Source organism: Armigeres subalbatus, chromosome 3, assembly GCF_024139115.2.
Source record: "Armigeres subalbatus isolate Guangzhou_Male chromosome 3, GZ_Asu_2, whole genome shotgun sequence".
NCBI classification, from domain to species: domain Eukaryota; kingdom Metazoa; phylum Arthropoda; class Insecta; order Diptera; family Culicidae; genus Armigeres; species Armigeres subalbatus.
In genome coordinates this window covers 256,542,001-256,566,924 of record NC_085141.1, presented here as the reverse complement: position 1 = coordinate 256,566,924, position 24,924 = coordinate 256,542,001, and the positions used below count along the sequence as shown (strand labels likewise).

The 24,924-nt window shown below is 40.2% G+C and overlaps 1 protein-coding gene across 1 annotated transcript; it reads left to right on the top strand.

Moving 5' to 3' along the window:
• Positions 1-321: 321 nt before the first annotated feature.
• LOC134223735 (V-type proton ATPase 116 kDa subunit a 1-like) lies at positions 322-24,709 on the top strand. The gene is made up of 7 exons (XM_062702928.1): positions 322-578; positions 645-938; positions 1,007-1,213; positions 22,614-22,696; positions 22,812-24,256; positions 24,317-24,488; positions 24,548-24,709. The coding sequence occupies exons 1-7, from the start codon at positions 462-464 to the stop codon at positions 24,642-24,644; spliced, it is 2,415 nt and encodes an 804-aa protein (XP_062558912.1). The 5' UTR covers positions 322-461; the 3' UTR covers positions 24,645-24,709.
• Positions 24,710-24,924: the final 215 nt, after the last annotated feature.

Sequence of the window (24,924 nt, the reverse complement as noted above, 5' to 3'; positions counted from 1 at the left end):
ATTTCTAAATATCAGAATTCCTGAAGAACAAAATAAATTCGACAGTACCCAGCTCATGTATAATCGAATCTAGTATTATAAATCCATATTGATGGACACATGAACACATGGATAATTACATGAAACATATGTCTTAGAATGAATCGTTTCACCGTTTGGACGTGTATTGTTTGTGGACATACCTGCGGTACAAGAATATCTCATTCAACTAGTGAATGTCAACTTGATAAGCCTCATTTATCATTCCCAAGTGCCATTTGAAATGAAAAAGAAAAAATAAACGAAGAGATAAAACAACATCGTTCAGCTGTTGATGGCTGCCTCTTGAGGAACCTACACTCAGTTTGCTCCGGTAACTCGCTCTGATAGGTGACCATCCGGAATTATCTTCCCTGGTAGTGAACTTCTTGACAGGTGGACCAGTTGAAATTCGGTGAAAGTGTAACAAACTCGCGGAAACCATGGGGGCTATGTTCCGCAGTGAACAGATGGACCTGGTCCAGCTGCTCATCCAACCGGAGGCGGCGTACTCGTCGTTGGCAGAGCTCGGCGAACTTGGAATCGCTCAGTTCCGTGATGTTCGTAATACTGGTCACATGACGTGCTGTGCTGATGAAGACTAGTGAAAATCATTTTTATTACAGCTAAACGCGGATATAAACGTTTTCCAACGCAAGTACACCAGCGAGATTCGACGATGCGAGGAAATGGAGCGCAAGATCGTTTACATCCGCCGCGAGTTGAACAAGGATGAGGTCTCAACGCCGGATTTTTCGGACAACATTCCCCGTACGCCCAATTCTCGTGAGCTCATCGACCTGGAAGCGGCTCTCGAGAAGACCGAAAACGAGATCATGGAGTTGTCCGAGAACACTCATGCTTTGTTGCAAAACTTCATGGAACTTACCGAGCTGAAGAGCGTTCTGGAAAAGACTCAAGTATGATCGCAAAAATCTTTATTTTCATGTCTGATCGACTATAAAGAAACATTTCTTTCATCCACCAGGGCTTTTTCTCCGACAAGTCGGCAGCGCAAAATCTGGAGGCCACCGGTGGTGACCCCGGCAGCGAGAACAAGCCGCTAGGATTCGTTGCGGGCGTTATCCCACGTGAGCGCATCATCGGCTTCGAGCGGATGCTTTGGCGCGTATCACGTGGTAACGTTTTTCTGCGTCAAACACCCATTGATAAGCCATTCACCGATCCGCGCTCGGTAAGTACTTGTCTTGGGAGATAACATTGAGATAGTGGGGGGAGGCAATACAAAACCACTTGCGAGATATCTTGCAATGGCTTTATGTAACGGCAAGGTCGAGAGAATGACAAGATGCTGATAAGCCCATGTGATGTTGAAGCTGATATAGATAATGGTTGGTATGGGAATATACAATATTAACATAAGTTCTATTTCATGATGAATTTACACAATCTAGATTTGGTAGAAGAAAGTATTTTAAGTCCATCACGTGTTATTCTCAAAACAAGTGGTATCAGCTGAGTTCAATATCACATGTTCAAAAGAAAATAACACGTGATGCAACGGAAAATCATTATCATAATGCATTACGTTGGCATATCAATAGTTTCAATTGAATATGTTATAACAATCAATCTCCAAACGTAAATTTGACCTGTGATACTTTGTTCGTGAGAGGAACACAGAAAATGTTTGCATTCCTATTTATGTGTACATTTGTTACATATTGATATAGAGTTATGGGATTTTTTCGTGTTTTGCTATTTCAAAAGACCAGAGACAACCAAAAACAAACCGCGTAAAAGCGTCCCCAATGTATACAAATTTTGAAAATGACTCATATAAAAATTATGTCAAACTTTTAGACTTTCATGGGAAACTCTGACTAATTCATCTAGCGGTTTTATCTCGTGCGTAAGAAGAGGTGAAATGCATATTAAGTAACGTGAAAGATGTAACTGATTGGTGGATAGGTCTCATTCTTCATGTTCATTTATATTCAGTTGACTCAATAGTTTTGCTGCACCTGCTGCCAATTTACCGAGAGGCCCACTTCCGCCACCACCGGATAGTAATCTGAGTTGAGCTCCTGGTAGACTACTGGCCGCAAGATGTGGTCGGTCATGTTTGTTATGTACAGGTCGATTTTTGCATGGACGCCGGACCGACCCAGCCGAGTGTGGCCTTCCCGGCTCAGTATCGTGTAGTGGACTTCCTCCAGATCGTTGATCCAGATGGTACCGTTTCGATTGCCGCGATCTTACCTCAGGCTTGATGTTGGGCATATTGTTCACCGACATATTGCGTATTGTTGACGATGTTTCTCCGAAGGGCGGCAGACGAATCATCACCGGCTTTGGCTTGAGAAGGGCAGTGGACCGTGATGAGCGTAATTGCTCTGGCAGAAATGGTAACTTCTACACCAATGGCCTCGATGACACCTGGTCGAAATGGGTTTTGCAACCTGCACCCTGCAAGCTGCGAGAAGATCGGAACTAGTTGCACTAGGATGTAGATGCGGAACAGATTCATGCGGGGAGGCAGTTTTGCTCAAGAGGAAGGTTTCATCCAGGAGAGTGGGGGTCATTTGCTGGTCGATAGAGTCGGTAGTGATGGAACTTGAACCGCTTCTAATGGAGGTTCGCTGCCTGTTGCTTGTGCGCTTCTAATGGAGGAAGGATTGGAATTGCTCAACGGAGGACTGGGATGGTCGGCTAGTTGATAGTTGGTGAACGGCTCTCATTCGGGAGAGTCCTGGTGGAAACCATCCTCAGGATTTTCTTGCTTTGTGCAACCCTTGGTAGTGAACCGATGTTTGTCGCCACAGTTAGCGTACTTAGGGTCAGCAACCTTTATCTTGTCGCGCTTATTGGATGGGTGGGAGTCGCGTTGCATCAGCGCGGTATTATGTGGTAATTTAGGGAAGCATGTCCATTAGACCTCTTCATGTTTTCAAAAAGTATCAAAAATTCAACCGGTCAGCCCAGAATCACAATTCATATACTAAACTAAGTCTCCTGTCAAATTTTCAGCTAATTCGGATAAAATTTCGAGGTGGCTCAAGTCGATTTAGTGTTTTTGGGCTATTTTCAATTTTGGAAAAAATCTAACAAGAGATATAAACGTCGAAAACTATCGCAACAACCTCTATACGGAAGCTTTGGGTGTGCTCTACAAGTCTTGTGAACATTGCGATTCGTTCCGTTCACGTTTTGTCCATGTTAAAGTGATTTTCAAGCTTTTAAGTGCATAAAAATACTGTTTCCCCCTAAAGTCGTTGTTCTACAAAATTCTTGAATTTATGACAAATGATTGCTAGTTTATTATATTATTATTCCTCTTTTTTTCCTGGAAATTTGAGTAATATAATTGTCACTGTGCGATTTATCGTTAAATTCTTAAAAATCAGGAACTGCACATTTGTCAAAAATTTGCACGTTATGATTTCTTCAAACAAGTTGTTCGAACAAAACATAAATCAAATCATGTGATATTTGATGCTTACAACAAACGACTTCCAAATTTTGTTAATTTCACCATTTGTCTGCATGCTTTGAACATTGAGTGCATCGTAGTAACAAGTGAAATCGAAGCTCCTTTGTTTGAACAACTTGTTTAACGAAATCTAAGCGTGCAAATTTATGACAAATGTTTAGCTTCTGATTTTTAAGAATTTAACGATAAATCGCACAGTGACAATTATGTTACTCAAATTTCCAGGGAAAAAAGAGGAATAATAATATAGTAAACTAGCAATCATTTGTCATAAATTCAAGAATTTTGTAGAACAACGACTTTTGGGGGAAACAAAATTTTTATGCACTTAAAAGCTTGAAAATCACTTTAACATGGACAAAACGTGACCGGAACGAATCGCAATGTTCACAAGACTTGTAGAGCACACCCAAAGCTTTCGTATAGAGGTTGTTGCGATAGTTTTCGACGTTTATATCTCTTGTTAGATTTTTTCCAAAATTGAAAATAGCCCAAAAACACTAAATCGACTTGAGCCACCTCGAAATTTTATCCGAATTAGCTGAAAATTTGACAGGAGACTTATTTAAGCATGAGAATTGTGATTCTGGGCTGACCGGTTGAATTTTTGATACTTTTTAAAAACATGAAGAGGTCTAATGTCCATAGTTGCAGCAGTTTGTGCACTGCGTTTAATTACTCCGACGTGTTTTAGGTCCCTGACTGTGGTGGAACCGTGCCGTGAACCAGGTAAAGCTTGTCTCGGTCTTTCCTCGTCTTATCGCAGTCAGTGATTTTGTGAACAGCGACCGGTTTGAGTCCACAACCCTCTAGCTCAATGAGTGTCGGAGAGGTCATGAGTTTTTTGGTCTTCCGCGGTGGGAGTCTCCATCGATAAACTTTGGCCAGGTGGCCAACTGTAGCTGTTCGGATGTCCAAGAATCCAATACTTCGCGCTGTTCTCTGGAGCTCAATCGCTGCAGCCAGACAGGAAACCCAACCTTAGCGCATAACATCGATCCATAACACCGACCGAAAAAGGGTAAACTTTTCAGAGCAAAGGACTTCCGCAAAAAAAAATTCGAAGCGGAGGATTTCCGCAATAAACTGATCGGAACATCAGCTGCCGCTTAGCTTTGTCTGAAGGCTGTCCGAGACCGTTAGGTTGCTCCCAGTAACGGCTAAGCCGACCCCTTCTCTCGAAAGGGAATCGTCAGTGTATCGATGCTCCTAGGATAGGATGTGACAACTCATTTGAGACTGCCTTGTTGTTTTTTAGTTGGTTGCTCTGACGAGGTGGTCGCCAGTGCAGCCAAAGTAATTTGGTACAAAATCTTCCAAATATCATGTATCAAAACTTGATGTTTTTCTTTCCGTTCCATCCATTATTTATGTGAGAGAAGCGAAAGACTGACAGAGAGAAGTTTTCGCTAATGAAAATATGACTTTGAGATCGAAAATGACGGAAAAGTGAATGATAATGCTTAAACCTTTACAACCCTTGAGAATAATTTATATGGCGTTTGCAGTTCAATGTAAATTTATTTATTACCAAAAAACTGGAACTCAAACATTTTCGTATTTTGCTTAATATCAACTTTGCAAACCTGCAACACGGCCAAACTAACAACATACTGCCCTACGAGAAACGCGTCGCCACCAATCGAAGTAATCTATTGTCATTTTCAACCAATCAGCAACTGACTACTTGGCACATCCTATCGTAGCGATGCTCATGGTCCCTAAACTCGGTGTTTAGCAACTCGGCGACCGATCTTCGAACAGCTTCCGTGTTGTCTCCTTTTTTAATGCGCCTCGCAATGGAGCTGTTTATGTTGGCTGTGGAGAAGTGCCAGCTTCTCGCTCCATGGACGAAGGTCAGTCTTCGATCGATGGATATTCCGAGGACCTTGAAGAGTTTCCGATTTGGGATCGGCTGCCCATTAGTTTTGAGACTAGGGCCGGATAGACGATGCCGTCCATTGCGCACATGGCCGCGGATGCTTTTTTTGACATGATGAAGCCGACCGACAAGGCCCACCGATGAACTGCACTAACCACTGCTTGGGTTTGGATCCGCGTTCACGCCGGAGTGTCTCCGACTACCACAAGCAGGATGTCGTCCGCGTAGACGAAGATGTAGATGTTCTTGGGAAGGCCATTGAAGACCCCATTCATAGTAACCAGAAACATGGTTTCTGCCAGAACAGACCTCTTCGAGACCTCAGTCTCCTCTGGAAAGGTTCTGGAGGCCGACTTGTCGATAAACCGGCGGCTGAGGAAGTTGTGCACCAAAAGTAGGATGTCACCAGTCCACCAGCTGCTTTAGCACTAGTGGGGTCCAAGTGCGATTAAACCCCTTCGAAATATCCAGGGCAAATTAGATCGACATGTTTCCCTTGGTCAAAGGCGCTTTGGAGTACGTCTCTTAATCCGGCAAAGTACGAACTTACCCCATACCCCGGACAAAGGGCCTGTTGGCGAAAACCAAGTCATCCGTCAGACTCAAGATTGACGGTTGACCAACCTCTCGACGACCTTTGATACACAGGATGTCAGCGAGATGGTCCGGTAATCAGCGGCGTCACGGGAGGAAATTCTATTTTTAGATATCGGAATAACGTGGCTGAGGCGCCACTCGTCGGGAAAAAATTCATTAGTCCAGGCTTGATTTACCAGATCAAGGAATACTATTTTGGCGGTAGGGGACAGGTTTTTCAGCATCGGATACCCAATTTTATCCCCGCCAGAAGATTTCCCTTTGCTTCTGGCAAGAGGGAAAGAAAGCTCGGCGAACGAAAAGAGCTGGTTTATTGGGGAACTTAGCGGAAGTTCTGCAACATTAGAACCCCTGGATTGGGCCGAACCGATGGAGTCAATGAAGTCCTCCCACAGCTTATTTTTGGCGTCTTGGATGACCCTTCGGCACTCATAGTGTTTTTATTTGTAGTTTTCCATTGCACTCACCTTTCTCGGGTGCCCAGGAGTAAACCTTCTGAGCGATCGGAGGGCTTTCCTTCTTGCTTGACGTGTTTCGCCCGATCACCAACGAAAAGCTTTGCGTCCTGGCCGAGAACTGGTCTGAGGGATGGATAGTGTGGTCCAACGCGTGTCGAATGCTCCTATCAAAGAACTCCCAGTTGGCGGCATCATAACGCCATCGCGGCCTCTTAGAAGTGGTAGGAGGAGAGGCGTTGCAGTGACCTGAATTGGAGGAGAGGTCATGAGTTTAATACTTGTGGACCTCGATGATTTTCACGATTGATTTGTGATGGTCCATATTGGCCGGCATTACTTTGACGTCCTTGCTGCAGAGCCGAAAAGTGCATTTCAGGCCCTTTGCTATGAGCTGACAAATTCGGCGAATCGGCCTTCACAAACGAATGCACTTTTCCTTCCGCTTTGATTGCACCAGCGGCAGTTGAATTTGCGGTTTTCTTCACTTTTTGTCCGGAGTGGTTCCGGTCTCATCGACTGGCACCAACGAAAACATGTTGCTTGAAAGAAGCTGCTTTCCCGCACTTTCAACGGCAGTGCGCTTCGCCGCTTGTTGGCGACCGCGTTAGACACCGTCGTGTTTCCTATGCCGGGAACATGCGAACAAAAATCTAACTAGCGAAGTAAACGACAAAAAAGAGATGTCTCAAACTCAATGATTTTGAATTTCTTTCGGTTTCTGATGTCCATGTTAGGAATGCATGAACACGATTGATTGGTTCACAATTTTTTACTTGATATGACTAGAATGAACATTTTTATTAGTTTATCGTAAATAATCAAAAGTTCCAATGAATTTGGTGAACTGGAAGAGTTCCCGAGTCGATTGATGAATAATTTTCGGTGGTTGGTCATTTGGCATAATAATTGTGTAATCACTGATTTCAGAACTTATGCAAAATATGTTGAATATTAATTATAATATAGGCCGATACAAAATATTTAATAAAATATTACAAATATTTAAAATCTATTTTGTCAACCCCCCCCCCCCCTCGGATTTTTTTTGCCAAAAAATAATATTTTTAGGGGGAAAGTCCGAGGAGTTTTTTTGATTTGTTTTCATTTTAATATTTATTTTTTATTGTACATACCCCCCTCCCCCCGCCTTGACCTTTCGGTGACCAGTAGGACAAAAAGTTAATTAAATATTTGTAACGGCCTGATTATCGCTTGAACATTATAAGAATCAAATCACAGGTCGAAGGAACATTGGTAGACTTCATGAAATTTTTATTATCTGTCTCTTCTACTTAACATCTTTTACCTCTGGGTCAGAAGGACGATCCTTTTCAAAAATCATGATTTTTTCATCTCGATATGGTTCCTTCTTCTAATTAGGGAATTTCCTCGGTTTAAGTCGAGGGAAGATAAGATCCCTTTAAAAGGATGAGAGAAGGTCTAGCAAAAGGCAGAAGATAATATAGTTCCTTCTTTCAGTGCAAGCATTTGCTGAGTTAGAGGCAAAAGAAGCATTTACCCAGCAGACGGCAAGAGATATGGTTCCTTCTTTCAATATAAGCATTTGTTCGGTTTAAGGAAAGGGAAGTAACGACCCTTTCTTTTGAAAGATGCCTAGCAGAAGCCAGAGAGGCTACAACTCCTTTCAATTCAAATATTTGCTCGGTGCAATGCAAGGGTTGATATGATCGACTTTATGACAAACAATCATAAATTTCCCCAATCCTTCGAAAGATAAAAGCACAGAGAACAAAATGCAATTAAAACATCATCATTGAAACATTATCGCCCAATGCTAAATACGCTGTGGGTGGACAAGCGGCAACCAGGTGACGTCAAACGTCAAACACAAGCAAAACCGACGGAAAAAAGGAATCCACCGTTTGAAAGGTGAAAGATGGAACAAGTATTGAGTGAGACGTTTGTTTCATTGTGATAAAAGTGTTATTTACGTTCAAAATCTTACATTATTTCGTAACGGTTTAAAATTTTAGATTTTGATTTTTTACCAACTTTCTTTGGGTAAGATATTTTCAAAGGGTATTAGGCCATTAGGCCAAATATCATTATGTCAAATGGTTATTACGCCGAACGGTCATCATGAGAAGCCGAATTCGAAACGAGAAGTGAAAAGCGAGAAACAAGAAATCAGATCGTTGGGACACAATCGATTCAAAATAATCGATTATCGCAACATCTTGAAGATATCGTAAAATCCCGATTAATCGATTAATAAATAATCGGTTACTCTCGATTCTAGTCGATTATTGATCGTTGAGACATAATCGATTCAAAATGAATCGAAGTAATTGATTAATTTGCGACATCTCTAGCGACAGCAGAAATTTGACTTCGGCAGCAGAATCACAAGCGCGTGTCGGACTATTGAGTGGTTGCTGTTTGTTAGTAATTCGGAAGGCGCATTATTGGAAATTATTCGATTCTTCACAGGACCAACATTCTATACAAGGGAAGGTTAAGTATAAACGTCGTCGTTCGTAGCAGAATCAAAAGCGCGCGTCGGAGGGAGATACAAACATTTATTCGCATAGATGACATCAGTATCAGTAATGTGAAATTTGATAATAAGATTCTGATTTGGTTTTATTGCTGGAAAGGCGCATATTGGAAAATAATTCGGTTTTTTCCAGAACCACAACTTTTTAGAAGAAAAGGTAAAACCGAGATATTGTCCAACGTTTACCTTGCGGTTGTGTCTTGTAAACAACCATTCTGATTTTTTTTCCAATCACTAACAACAACAAAACCAAAATCTTAATCTTGAAAGTAAATTTCACCTGACTGTTACTGACGCCAACACCAGCCACTCGATGATTTGTCGCTGAAACGCGATGGACGTGCAAAATGATGGTTGGAATCGAAACGATGGAACCGATTTGTTTTCAATGATGCGCCTGTCCAATCAAAAGGAACAAAAAGCTGAAAACAGAGAAACTAAAGAAAATTTCGCTTTATTACTACTGACGCCAACGTCAACCACTCGATGATTTGTCGCAGAAACGCGATAGATTCCTTTCATGCGAATACATTTTTGCAGCGTAACCCTCCGACGCCAAGCGGTTATGATTTGAGATTTAAAGAAAATTCCTGGACCCTAAAAGGCGGAGCCAACGAGCCTACACCGACGGTACCGGCCACCGAAGGATATCGGATATCGGATGCTGGCAAGCCGAGAACCGGTTTTTGCGACCGACTGGCAGAATGACCAGAACGAAGAACCGAACAACGTTGAAAGCGATGTGCATCATGAACAGCTTCATAAACGAACTCTAGTCTGGCACAAAATTTTGAAAAAAAATCTACTTCACTACTACTGACGCCAATGTCAGCCACTCGAAGATTTACCGCTGAAACACGATTGACGCCATCCATGCGATTTTTTTTCGCATTTTCTCCCTCCGACGAGCTCTGGAAACTGGAAACTTTCTGCCGTTGCCAAGGGGTTATGATTTGCGTATTGAGAAACCATTATCTCAACTTACCCTGCTGTTGTGTACAATAATGGTTCTAAAATGAACCAATTTGTTATCAATAATGCGGCTTTCCAATCACAAACGACAGCGGCCCTTGTGTCTGCTCTCCTTGGTGTCATGATTGAACGTTGCACGATTTTGATGTCTGTGCTTGCGATGGAAGTACGGGATTTGCTGCTTTACCGATTATAAAAACTGATTGCCGAAATTTTTCAATAGTTTATCACCTTTCAATAATTGGCCAAATCTTAACCACAGACATAACACTGGTGAAATTTTCATCGTTCACTGATTTACTGATGAATTTGGTGGCGCGCGCATCGAATTCGCTCGAGTTTGACGTCCACGCACTACCGCCATATGGTACGTGATTAGTCCAACTTAATGAAAACAACAGATGTCGTTAGCGTTTTGACGACGATGAATTTGATGAGAGATGGTTCAATGTGTTATGTCTGTTTGTCTGTGTCTTAACCCTTTCGAGACGACTTTTTTACGCAGATGTTACGTCCAAAATTGAATTTCTTTACTGGATTCTGCCAAAACTAGCATAGAAAGAACTAAAAAGGCATGCGCATAAGAAAATATGCCTAGAAACAAAATGCCCCAGCAGGTCCGTGGCGCCAACAGGATTTCACCCATTGCTCTTAAAAATAGCTACAGGCTCTTTTTGGTTCTCCAAAACGTCCTGGAGTCCAGAACACGTGATTTTTCCGATCAACCAAGTCCTGAACAATGTATCCGCGCATCGTTGAACTTCCCAGTAGGTTCATTGAGTTGACAGGATTGCACTAATTACTTTTACTAGCTGCTACGGGCCTTTTTGGTTCTCTAAAACGTCTTATGGTTTATGATATATGATCTATCCGATCAACCAAGTCAAAAACAGTGTATCCGTGCATCGCTGAGCACCTCAGCAGGTTCGTTGAGCCCATAGTATTGCGCTTATTACTTTTACAAGCAACTACAGGCCCTTTAGGGGCTGTCCACAAACCACGTAGACCGAAATTTCACTCTTCCAAACCCCACCCCCTCCCCCTAGTAGACATCCGTGGACTTTTCCGAAACCCCTCCCCCCACCCCTTGAAGTCTACGTAGGCTTTTCCAAATTTTACAAAACCTCATATGTGATTGGAAAAATATGGAAATCAACCATGTTTTAAGCAATTCAGCTATTCAATTCTATTTCCATGTAAACATTACAACAAAGTTCGTATTTCAAACATAATAAAATCAAACTGAACAAAATGAGCATGAGCATGATTGACCGCCCACGGTTGCTACTCCGTTATTGCCAGGTCGGCTGTAATTACACAGAGAACCAACAGATGATGTTTGGGACTAACATATCCTCAATGTGTAAGAACTGGTGACCCAAATATTAAGCAATACCAGCGCCGGCCGTGTCCGAATGCAGGTCAGTTAAGGAATGGGTAGGAGAATGTTGACGTGATACTCGCTTTGATGGAAGCCGACGAGTTGGATATATGGGGTAGGGAGTGTGGCAGGGTTCGTTTTGGTAAACGGTATGCCGTGTATAGCGTGTAGTTTGATCAATTCAAAACATAATCGAACGAACACTAATTATTTTAATTACCGACCGCACTAAGCAGAACAAAATTGTCGATGACCAGCCGATCTCTCTGCTAACCGCACAAAGCAGAATAACATTTTCGATGACCGGCCGATCGTTCTGCTTACTGACGCGAACTGAATCTTCACTTTCTAATAAATTTACTCACCCTCACAAAGCAGAACAACATTTCGATGATCGGGCGATCGTTCTGCTAACCGCACAAAGCAAAACAAATTATGTGACGACCGGCCGATCGTTCTGCCTACTGAATAAATCTCGACTGTACGTGACCTCTGAATGCTGAACATTTGTCTTTCAAGCAACAAACAAACATGATCTACTTATTTTCACTCAATTCTGACAGAAAATTTGATACTCCTAAATAAACGTCTCTGAGGCATGTTTCAAGAACAGAACATTGCGATTAATTAACATTGCGATTAATTACATTGCGAACAAGAACATTGCGATTAATTAAAGGTTCCCCCAAACACACGCGATGCGACAGTTGCGACGCGATTCTATCGCTTGGCGACAGCGATTCTGTCGCCATTGGTATGGAAGCGTCACGGTGTGTTTGTCCGAAGAGGCTTATTTTCAAAAAATCAGTATCTCTAAAACACTCACTACACGAAAGTATAGGTTTTCCTCTTTCACGTAGGTGCATTTTTAAAATGTTCTATCGGGGGTCATTTTTCCATACATTTTTGGGGGGGTTAAATCGGCTATCATTTGAGATTTCTATGGAGTTTGCACCAAAAATAGTGAAAAAAATAAAAATTGTTCTAGATCCCCCGATAGAACATTTTAGTTTACCCACTATATGAAAGAGGAGAGCATATACTTTCACGTGGTGGGTGTTTCAGAGATACTGATTTTTGAAAAATAATATTTCCCCATAGACACACCGTGGCGTAAATAGAACATTGCCGGTAGCGACCGAACGATAGAATCGCGGCGACTAGTTGTCGCCGTCGCGGCGATAAAATCGCTTAGGTCTGGGGGAGCCTTAAATCTATTCAAATATCGACCGCACAAGCAGATTAAAAGCTGCTGATTCTCGCGAACAATCTGCATATCTAATAATACATGAAAGGCAAAAACGCACTCTGATCTTTTTTCTTTTACCTTTTTCCGCCATTACTTACCTTCTGGAAAAAAATGAATGAATAAAGCGATGAAAAACAGAAATCCTTAGACCATCAAAATATACCATATTAGATACTTAAAATAGCTTCATATTTGTCTTACCTGCATTCGTTATCTAGATTAAACCCGTCAAAAATTGAAAATCATGAAATATTATGAACATTCTTGTAACACGTACATTAACTACAACTTAAAGGGTTCATATAATGTTACAGCGGCCGTGCACAAACCGGGGCATACTCATAAAAAACTTTGCATGAGCAAATTCAATCAATTCTACGCACTAATCTGCAACTAGGGATAGTGATTGACCACTATGTCAAGGGCTACTGCGGACAGCTGCGCAACAGACTCAAATGGATTGCGGGTTCTTTGCACCGCATGAGATGTTCAGTATCCACAATAAACTTCCATGTCACCACTGGAATCATTCAATCATTTCGGTTTAACGATTTGTATTATTAAAAGACAAATCAATATATGGTGATTAAAAATAACACTTAGATATTCAGTGACATTTGGACAAACGACTGTTGCCATAAAAAGCTGAACGTTCTAAATTTGATTTAAAAGACAATTTATAGGGTAACCGTACCCTTAGTGGAGGTAGCACCAATAGTGGAGGTAGTGAGGTTTTTATGAGATTTATCATATTTATACACTTTACGATGGTTTCAGTTGATGCATCGTGCTTTAAATATCCTGTTAAATTCAACTTATCTTGAGATTTCGCTTGAAAAACTATTGAAAACAATGGTTTTTCTTAACAAATGTGACTCCCTTGCACCTATAGTGGTGCAACTGTACCAATAGTGGCGAATCTCATAAGAAACCAATGGATAGCACCACTATGGGAACCAACATTAATTTTTACCGTCACTAAAGGAACAGTGCACCTATAGTGGTGCAAGCAATATTTGGTAAATATTGATGTTAAATGACATCTATCTCATTTTTGTTAGCAAATTTATTAGTTTATCTATTTAATAAGATATTAAAGCTTAAGGGAAAGGGAAAATTTAACCCATAATTATCAATTTTTAAAAAATATTTTCTTTTGTGGATCTACTAATACCTCCACTATTGGTACCATTACCCTTTTAAATTTCTTTCCACCTTCGTTCACCTTTCAGTAATTTAGTGGGTTTGAGTAGAACGAGCTTGCCTCAAAAGCAAAGGCATGTTTAGCTAGTAAATGTATATATATAGGTGTGCACTTTGAAATAAAATAGAGAAGCATTCCATCGTGGAACAGACTCACCGGGCAATCTATCTGGATATCGGATTCACTGGGTTTCTTGAGAATCGCAAAAACACGGTTCAATTTCAGAAGCGCCTTTGCTCGCTCTATAAAACGAAAAAGAGCAAAAATAATTTAAAAATTCCCCCCCCCCATGTATTTTTTTGTTTATTATTTTTTTTATAATTTGGATAAATAAATTTATCATATGAGTATGAAAATATGTAGTACATTCTGGAAGAACCTCAGAATCATAAAATGAGAATTCAATGATTGCAATATTGGCTATGAAATAAGGCACTTTATAGCTAAAATGTAGTTAATGCGATAACCTTGAACGGGCTAAATTATAACACAATTATAAAAGTATTCAAAGAATAAAATAGGCACGGGTAATTAAAATAATACGATGAATGCAACAAATTGTATGAATATAATTGAAACGGTAAATATACTGTTTTAGCGCGTCTCGGGAGCAATCATTATCTTGAGCAGAGTACACAGATTTTTATCCAAAACAGATATCCAAAACAAATAAAAAATTGCACCTGAGATTTTTGGACACAAAGCACAACAGAGGCTAAGCTTTCCAATGATGTAATAATATTTAAAATCGGTGGTTGCAAACCTGTTGAAAAAATAAATTTCAACAATATATCCTAGATTTCAATTTCAACAATTAATCCGACTTGATTGCAAATGAAGGCCATACTCATTCTTTCCAATGATATGCTGGCATCCTAAATTGGATGACGTTTGAGTTATGACAGTTTTGGGTCAAAAAAACGAGGGGTCTATAAAAATGATTCCTTGTAAAACTAACAAGAGGTCTACCTGTCTGAAGAATTTTAACTCTGATTTTTCATATACTCTCCAAAAGCTTTCGAATGAACGTAATATTAGGCATATTTGAGAACCTCGTGCAAATAGTGGCCCGGTCTCAGGAAAAATTACTCAAATGTAAAATGTTTGGCCTCAAAATCTTGATAATATGATATGAATGATATTATGATTATCTTCTCGATGGTGTTCTGGTACACCATAATGAAAAACCATTGAAAACTGTAATTATGGTAATATTTTTCATGTTTGAAGAAGATTAAAATATTACGCAAAAAGCTTAACAAAACCATTATTACGAATGGAAGTTGATAAAAATCAAAATAATCTCATATACCTATAATAATAAACACTTTTCTACCGAACATGCAAAGATATTTATTCAATATGATTTAATGAAAATTTAATTATTTATTAGTGATATCATTATCTAAATCTTTTATTCCCAATAGTTTTGAAAATCAAAAGCTAAAGTAGATAAATGCTTACTGTCTGGAATACAAGTCAATATGATCGTTGTAACTTTAAATAAAATGTGAGACTTCAAAAGTCAAAACAATAAGAAAGTATAATTTTCAGACGACTCTCCCTGTATTTCCCGACATCAACATTTGCTTTTAGCACCATATACATTGATGCATACACTTAGGAAACATCCATACATCACACTACGGGACGAGGAAAGATTAGAGGTGATGGGAAAAGTGACGATGCAATGAACAAATTTTTAAATAAAAGAGCTTAATGGAGCTTCCCTTACTTCTGAATTAATAAGCATATAGAAACCTCTATTTAAAGAAGACAATAATAAAGACCTATCAAGCTATACAGCTATCCTAAATGTATTTGGGTTGATCTCACCAAATTCGACTTCCTCCCTCGACCAACCATTATTCCTCATGAAGTCTAATCTTTAATCTTCGCGAGCGCGGCACACATAATAAAGTAAACCAGTTAGTCCTTTCGCACACCATGCTGATTCAAAGGCTTTTTGGATAGTCCTCGGGTTCAAAATTCAAATTTTCTGTCATTTTGAAGTGAAACAGAATAAATGACGGAAGCTGCAACGCAGAAAAAAAATCATAAGGGTTGTGTACAAGACACGACCGCCCGACGTAAACTACGTAAAACAGTTTGGTGAAATGAAGAATCTAGTGCCAGTGCAAGAATACACATTTGCAGCAGCTCTACAATACGCGCTCGTTATTCTGCTACGAACGGCAACGTAATTCTGCTACGACGTCGTACTTTGAACTAATTCGTCTCGCCTCAATCTTCCTATGTTTAAAATGGTGTCCATGAGAAGAATCGATTAATTCCCAATAATGCATATTTCGAATCACGACCATACGACCCACGCCATAGGCTGGAATAACAAAACCAAATAAGAATCTTGAAAGAATTAAACTTGACTGCCACTGAAGCCATCCATGCGAATACATATTTGTAGCATCTCCCTTCGACGCGCGCTCGTGATTCTGCTACGGACGCCTGGCAACTTTATGGCGTCTTGGTGATGGCAGATTGTTTTCCATCGGTAGCAGAATCACAAGCGCGCGTTATAAAAAGACGCTGCCGATAATTATTCGCGTGGATAGCAGTAACAGTCAAGCGAAATTTCCCATCAAGATTATAATTCTAGTAGGTAGCCTGCTACTTGTTTAAGGTTTTATTTCCATCCATGCGAATACATATTTGCAGCTTCTCCTTCCGACGCGCGCTCGGACCGGCAGTAATGCTATGATTCCGCTACCGATACCAAACAATTATGCTTTGTTCTATGAAAAAAGTTCGTCTTATATCAACTTTCTCAATCACTTATCAATCACTGAATCATTGTTCAAAATTAAATCCACAGCAAGAAGAGTATTTAGTTCCAGACAAACATCATATAATTGAGCTCAGAATCACGCTAGAATATTTCACTGAAAAGTTTTCAAATTCCTAGCGGTTGCACTATAGACAAATTATTTCAACTTAACCTTCCTCCCAAACATAATGGTGGTTCTGAAAAGATCCGATTTATTCCCAATTATGTGCCTCACCAACAACAACTACTGGACTGCGCGACAGCCATCTGATGATTGGGCTCTATGCACGCCGTTAATTGCCAGATCCAAAAATGCTGCTTGTAACACGGATGTAAAGATGTACTGCTGTTGCCACGACCACCACCACTATCGAGCGAAAAAATTTCATCCGCACCACCACAGCCGTTGTCGCTAGGACCGCTTCTGAACGCTTTGGTCCGCTTTCCATGAAATCCAGAATGAAAATGACGCGCGCACGCGAAACACGGGGCTTTTTATACACAGAAAAAACGAAGCAGTGGATGAAAAGGCCCGTACCTTACTGCAATCTGATGTCCGTGTTGGGGATTTATGAACGGGATTGATTTTTTGATTTTTCACCCGGTTTGGAAAGAAATAACATTTTCAATAGTTTGCCGTTGATAATGAATAGTTTTAATACAATTAGCAAATTGGTGGAAAGTTTCCGAATCTATTAATAACAAAATCTCGAAAATCCGTCGGAAGATAAAGTCGCCATTACCGTTTAAAATCTTACATGATTTCGTGACGGTCCCCAATTTGGAAATTTTCGTTTTGCACCCTGTATCCGAGGCTTCCCCTTAGACGTAGTTAACCTCAAAATGCGCGAACAAAGAACATGGAAACAAAGGAATGGGCCACGCGCGCGCGGGAGAGCAGTTTTCTTATAATCAATAAAGATGGCTCATTAGTCCCGCCTCTTTGTTATCCGGTATGACTGCAAATATTGTGTAACCGTCACACACCCCCCAAAGGGGCGTGGCTACAGGTTCAACTTTATTGATTACAAGAAAGCAGCTCTTCCGCGTGCGCGTGGTACCACCTTCGGCATCGGCGGAGCTCCTACCGGAAATTTTATTCCCGGCGATGGTGTGGGTCGCGCGGTCGTCGTCATTAACATTAGCAGCGCTCAGTTCAAATTTTCTTGTATGATGTAGGAGGAATGACGGCTTTGGCAGGTTTTGTTCTATTATTGTCAGGGGGGTTTTTGTTGACCAAATTTTATGAAATTTGATCACAATATTCTTTGATATGATATGATATTTGATATGAAGTACTAACGTACTACTAACAGTACTAACGTCTTGGGAGCGTCCACAAATTACGTAACGCTTAGAGGGGGGGGGGTTGGTTGGGCGAAGTGTGACGACCCATACATAATTTTTAGATGCTTCATACCAAAAGTGTGACATAGGGGGGAGGGGGGGTTAAAAATGCCCAATTTTTAAGTTACGTAATTAAAGGATCTTCCCTTAAGGTGAGTCGGGGAGGCACTACACACCGTGTTATTTTTCCTATCTTTTGTCTCTTTCTAACATTGTCACCTCGTAGTTTTGGAGTGGCGTATTTCGGTTTTCAGTTGTTTGATGTAACTGTAAATGTATCAGCATGTAGATTGCGAGTAAGCACGCGCCGGTGATACTTTTTCAAAATCATATTTGTTGTAGAAAAAAGTTAAGCATTCAATGATAATCAATAGTATCAATAGAATTGGCAAATTGCTGAAGGGTTTCCGAATCGATTGATAAGCAAATGTCGAAAATCCATCGAAAGATAAAGACGCTACTAGCGTTTGAAATCTATCCTAATTTTTGTGACAGTCTCGAATTTGGAAATTTCCGTTTTAAACCCTGTATCTGAGTCTTCCCCTTAGACGAAGTTTACGTCAAAAAATCTGTAGCAAATATCAATACTGACGCCGTACATTTTTTTTCAGTCATAATGCGAATCAATTGTTTGCATGGTCTCCTTCCGATACTTGCTTGGGATTCAACTACCGACGTTAGCGTTGCGCTTTGAATAAAGTTCATCTCGGAACCGATTTCTTTTTCAATCAACAGGAAAAATACAAAATTAGTCTCGCGGGAAAATTTCATGTTGTGCCGACAACATCCAAACGCCACATTAGTGAATAAATTGCTGTAGCAATCTTCCGATGACAGCCTATGCTCGGACCGGCACTAATGCTATGATTCCGCCACCGATGCCAAACAATTATGCTTTGTTCTAAGAAGAAAGTTCATCTAATATTAACATTCTCAATCACTAAAATCATACAACTCCGAATTACGCTAGAAAATTTCAACGAAGAATTTTCCAGTTCCTAACGGTTGCACTTTAGGAAAATTATTTCAACTTAACCTTCCACCCAAATATAATGATGGCCCTGAAAAGAACCGATTAATTGCCACTTATGTGCCTTATCAGTAGCCACTGGGCTGCACGACCGCCATCCGATGATTCGACTCAACGAACGCCGTCGATTGCCAGATCCGCCGAAGATGGGACACGGATGAAAATGATGTGCTGCTGCTTCCACGACCGCCACCACCACCGACCGAAAAAATTTCATCCGCACCACCACACCGCTGAGACAGCCGTTGTCACTGGGACCGCTTCTGGACGCCCTGGTCCGCTCGCTGTGACATCCAGAATGAAAATGACGCGCGCACGCGAAACACGGGGCTTTTTATACACAGGGAAAACGAAGCAGTGGATCAAAAGGCCCGTACCTTACTGCAATCTGATGTCCGTGTTGGGGATTTATAAACGGAATTGAATTTTTCACCAGGTTTGCAAAGAAACAACATTTTCAATAGTTTAACGTTGATAATCAATAGTATCAATAGAATTGGCAAATTGCTGGAGAGTTTCTGAATCGATTGATAAGCAAATGTCGAAAATCCATCGAAAGATAAAGACGCTATTAGCGTTTGAAATCTATCCTAATTTCGTGACGGTCTCGAATTTGGAAATTTCGGATTTACACCCTGTATCTGAGTCTTCCCCTTAGACGTAGTTTACGTCAAAAACACGTTCACTCGCGACCACGGCACACTCCGATCTCAATAAAATCACACTGAACAAAATCCAACAAAACGAAAATCAAATTGAAACGAAATCAAATTTAATCCTCTGTCCATAACTTCTGAAATCAAATCTCAAAGCCAATTAATTTAATTACTGTTGAATTCAATTCCTCCTAGAGGTGTGCGCCATCATCGCCGACACTTTTGCATCGGCGCGCCACTGATAAAATCTGTCACGCATCTGACCTATCATTCTCAACGCCGGTTCAAAATTAGGAAAACCGAAGAATTTTCAGAATTTGGAAAAATTTCGAGTTGAAATTCCGACAATGTCAATTCTACAATCCAAAAAGTTGTGCGTGGAAATTTCATAAAACTCCCCAATTGATAACCTTAAAATACTCCAAAGAACTCTCGGTGATAATTCCGATGCTTTCCTTGAAAATTCCATGCAATATCCCGCTGAATAATCATCTGTTGAAATCCCAAGATTTTTCTTCTAAAGCTGTGAACCATTCCATCGATTCGTTTAACTTTTAGTTAAAGTTTAACAGTTCGATGGTTATTTCTCTGTGGTTAAAAATAAACCTGCTCCGGAGCATGGTTAGTTAAACTTTCTTCATGAGAAAATTGGCGCCAAATCTATTTTGTTCCAAATAAACTATCCGTCTCTCAAAACTCAAATGGGTCGGCTTCGGGGTAGAATTTTAACCACGATGGGAAAATAACCATCGAACTGTCAAATTTTAACGAAAAGTTAAACGAATCGCTCAAATGGTTCACAGCCTAAATTCCAAAAGTTTCCTTGTTAAAAAACCCCGAGTAATTTTCCGTGAAAATTAAGAATTATTTCCCGAGGTAATTTTAAGTTTAAACGGACATTCCGAAATATTTCCCGTGGAAATTTAGAATGGTTTCCTACGATATTTTTAAATTTCGCTTGCAAATTTGGAGCAATTTTTTTAGGAAATTTAAATGTATGTTATGGGCATTCCAAAGAATTTTCTGAATAACTTTCGGTGGAAATTCTGGAGAATTTTCAGCTGAAATTTTTGTGAACTTCTCGTAAAAAATTCGAATAAATTTTCATGAAAACTAGAAAGGCTTTTTTTCTAAAATTGCAAATTTTTTTTTTGTGGAAACTCAAATTGTTTTCAAATTGTCAAACATTTATTTAGAAATTTCGAAAATATTGATAATTCCAAAGAATTTGCATTAAAACTGCCGAAGAAATTTACGAAGAATTTTCCATGGGCATTTCGAATAATTTTGCTTATATGTCCGAAGAATTCCTCGCGAAAATTCCGCAAAATTCCGAAATTAAGAAAAAAAAACCCAGATCAATCCACCTAGCGTTGGTGGTGCCTTTCTCGCGCATTAAAAAAATAAGAAAAACACATAAGAGAGGTCGAAATAGCACTTTAGGGGGATAGATTTTACTTTTTCCATCAATTCATATGCATTTGCGGTCATTTAAATGCATTGCTGCAATCTTTGAAAATTTTTTTTTTTCGTTTTTGAAATTTTTCCCAAGGGGGGACCCTTGGTAGAAAAACAATGTTTTTTCAATAACTTTGGAACGCAATGACCGATCGGGCCAATTTTCAATAGGAAACAACTAGACCGCAATCCGCGTCGACTGCAACTTGTTGCGAGCAAATCGAATAATGCTGAGTTCAAAAAAATTGTCTTACATTTTGTGTACACATAAACACACATACATACACACATACAGACATCACATCAATTCGTCAAGCTGAGTCGATTGGTATATAACACTATGGGTCTCCGAGCCTTCTATCAAAAGTTCGGTTTTGGAGTGATCCTATAGCCTTTACGTATACTTTGTATACGAGAAAGGCAAAAATCGAGGACTTACCAGAAAATCTCCAGTGAATATTCTGAAGGGTTTCTAGCGGAAATTTCGGAGAATTCCCTTTACAAGCTCCAAAAATATCTTTTGGGCATTCTAAAGACTTTTTCTGGGATATTACAAAATGCTTCCTGCGTAAATTCGAAAAAAATCCGTGGAAGTACTTCAAGTACGACATAATTTCCATAGTTTGCAAAGAAGTTCCGAAAATTAAAAGAAATTCTAGTAGAATCTGCAGTAAAATCCAAGTGAGGATGTTGAAAAAATTTCGAAAATTTTTATAGAATACTTAGGAGTTTTTTTCTGCTCAAAAAAGAAGAACTTGCTGGTTCTATTGATAGTTTTAAGCCGTAGTTCAGACTTTTACTTCAGTGAAATTAATAACATTTTTATGGAGAAACGCAAGAGATTATTTCGGTCAAGTCATGAAAAAAAACGGAAAATCCTAAAAAAATCAAAATAGTGAACTCCGCTCAAAGCTGCTGTATATCGTTTTCGAAAAAAATAAATAAAAAAGGTCTACGTAGACTATTGGTATACCCTCCGTCCCCCTTCGTAGACTATCGTAGACTTTTTCGAAACCCCTCCCTCCCCCTCAAGAGTCTACGTGGTTTATGGACAGCCCCTGAACAACTTTGCTGAAGAAAGCGAGGACCTAGCTCTCTTCTGTGATTTTACACAGCCAATCTAAAACGCTGGGCATATATGACCCATACGTCCCGAAAGAGTTCGTCAATCGATACCAAAATCCCCAGAATCCCAACATTTTTGAAGAAAGAAGCAAATTTACCACTGACTAAGGCATGTTAGTTTGCTACCCAACTGAGTACTTCAAAGTAAATTTTGCGGAAAGTATAGCAGCGTCGCTCCATAATACAGAGCAACCAAACATTGAAAATTCATCACAATCTTAGCTTTCAGAATTTTATTTTTACTTCCGTTATGAACATATATTTAACGGTAACAACTGATTTTAACCTTAGTTAGTTGTAGTTTTCTAGAAATCAAACAGGGGCGTTATGGCCAGGAGGGGCACATTATACCTATCTATTCTATACCCTATAATCAAAAAGCATTTGAAAATATATCACATGTTTGTCACTATGGCTTATAAACAACTCCGACGAGAATAAAAACATTTTTTAACTCCATATTTTCTCTCCATTTTTAGGGTGATCAAATCTACAAGATTGTTTTTGTGGCTTTCTTCCAAGGAGAACAGCTGAAAAGCCGCGTTAAGAAAATCTGCAGTGGGTAAGTCATTCACCAACAGTAACGGCGGTTACCAGGGATGTTTTCATGCCCTCCTTCTTACGACCTTTATGATAATAACGTCACTATCATTTACCATTTCATCATCCCCATCCAGGTATCATGCCTCGCTGTACCCGTGCCCGAACGACTACAACGAGCGTTCCGAGATGCTGCAGGGCGTGCGCACTCGTATCGAGGACCTCAACATGGTCATCAATCAAACCAAGGACCAACGCCAACGCGTGCTGATTAGCGTCGCCAAGGAAGTCCCCAAGTGGGAAATCATCGTCAAGAAGGTCAAAGCCATCTATCATACGCTGAACATGTTCAATGTGGATGTCTCCAAGAAGTGTCTGTTTGGCGAGGCTTGGGTTCCAACTTACAATCTGCAGGACGTGAAGAACGCTTTGATTGCCGGTTCATCGGCAGTCGGAAGTTCGGTTCCCTCGTTCTTGAACGTGATTTCAACGCAAGAGGCGCCACCGACTTACAATCGTACCAACAAGTTTACCCAGGGCTTCCAGAACTTGATCGAGTCGTACGGAGTGGCTTCCTACCGCGAGGCCAATCCAGCCTTGTATACCACCATCACTTTCCCGTTCTTGTTCGCTATTATGTTCGGCGATTTGGGACACGGACTAATTCTGTTGCTGCTTGGATTGTGGATGGTTTTGTGGGAGAAGACTCTGGACAAAAACAAGGACGAAATTTGGCAACTTTTCTTCGGAGGTCGTTATATCATCTTGCTCATGGGAATCTTTTCCATGTATACTGGATTTGTGTACAATGATGTCTTCTCCAAGACCATGAACATTTTCGGATCCTCGTGGTCGATTAATTACAATACCTCGACCATCATGACGAACACCGACCTTCAGTTGAACCCCGGAGAGGACTATTCGGAAACCGTTTATTGGTACGGGTTGGATCCTGCATGGATGTTGGCTTCCAACAAAATCATCTTCCTGAACTCATTCAAGATGAAGCTTTCTATTATTTTTGGTGTTGTGCACATGATCTTTGGTGTCTGCATGAGTGTTGTCAATAACGTGCACTTCAATAAGAAGGTCAACATTTTGCTGGACTTCATCCCACAGCTGCTGTTTTTGCTACTGCTGTTCTTGTACATGTGCTTCATGATGTTCTTCAAATGGGTCCAGTACACTGCTGTTACGGAAGAGGATCATCTAAAGCCGGGTTGTGCTCCATCGGTTCTGATCATGTTTATCAACATGATGTTGTTCAAGAGTCAGGAGCCCCTGGACGGATGTAAAGAATTCATGTTCGAAGGACAGAATACCATCCAAATGGTGTTCATTTTCATTGCACTTATTTGCATTCCTTGGCTTCTGTTGGCCAAACCATTGTACATCAAGTTTACTAGGAAGAATAAAGGAGCAGGAGATCACGTTGCATCTGGAGGTCATGGAGATCACGACGATGAACCGATGAGTGAAATTTTCATCCATCAATCTATTCACTGTATTGAGTACATTCTCAGTACAATATCCCACACCGCTTCATATTTGCGACTATGGGCCCTTTCACTGGCTCATGCTCGTAAGTTTCAAGAAAATTCGTTAAAAAAAATGTTTTCTGATGACTTTTTTTGTATTCCAGAGCTTTCCGAAGTGTTGTACTCAATGGTGTTCACCATTGGATTGAGGAATGATAGCTACGTCGGAGCTATCATGATCTGGGTAGTCTTCTGGCCATGGGCGGTCCTGACCATTGGTATCCTTGTAGGTATGGAAGGATTGTCCGCTTTCCTGCATACCCTTCGTCTTCACTGGTAAAAATTAATAACCGTTCATTTGCAAACATGATTTAACAATTTCACTATTCTTCCAGGGTGGAGTTCATGAGCAAGTTCTACGAAGGCTTGGGTTATCCATTCCAGCCGTTCTGCTTCAAGGCTATGCTGGCGGCAGAAAATGAAGAGAAATAACAGTTATTGTAAGTTGTTGAGCAAATTAAAATTGCCTCAATGAATAGATATGAATTTAGCAGCAAGGGCTATCTGGTTTTTATTTCTTCGAAAGCACTTTGAAAGTTGTGTGAAATTTGACAGCCGCAAAAATATTTTGAATAGTAATGATCGATGATTGAATGTTAAATTATATGATTGATGATTATTTATTAAATCATATTTTTGGGTGACTATGATTAATAAATAAAAAAATAATTTATGATTTATCTTTAATTCTAAATGGACAATTTTTGCAATA

Excerpts from the sequence above, each read along its gene's own strand:
- LOC134223735 (XM_062702928.1), top strand. The coding sequence starts at position 462 with ATGGGGGCTATGTTCCGCAGTGAACAGATGGACCTGGTCCAGCTGCTC. Across the intron at positions 1,214-22,613 it reads CATTCACCGATCCGCGCTCG|GGTGATCAAATCTACAAGAT; the intron begins GTAAGTACTTGT and ends CTCCATTTTTAG. Across the intron at positions 22,697-22,811 it reads GTTAAGAAAATCTGCAGTGG|GTATCATGCCTCGCTGTACC; the intron begins GTAAGTCATTCA and ends ATCCCCATCCAG.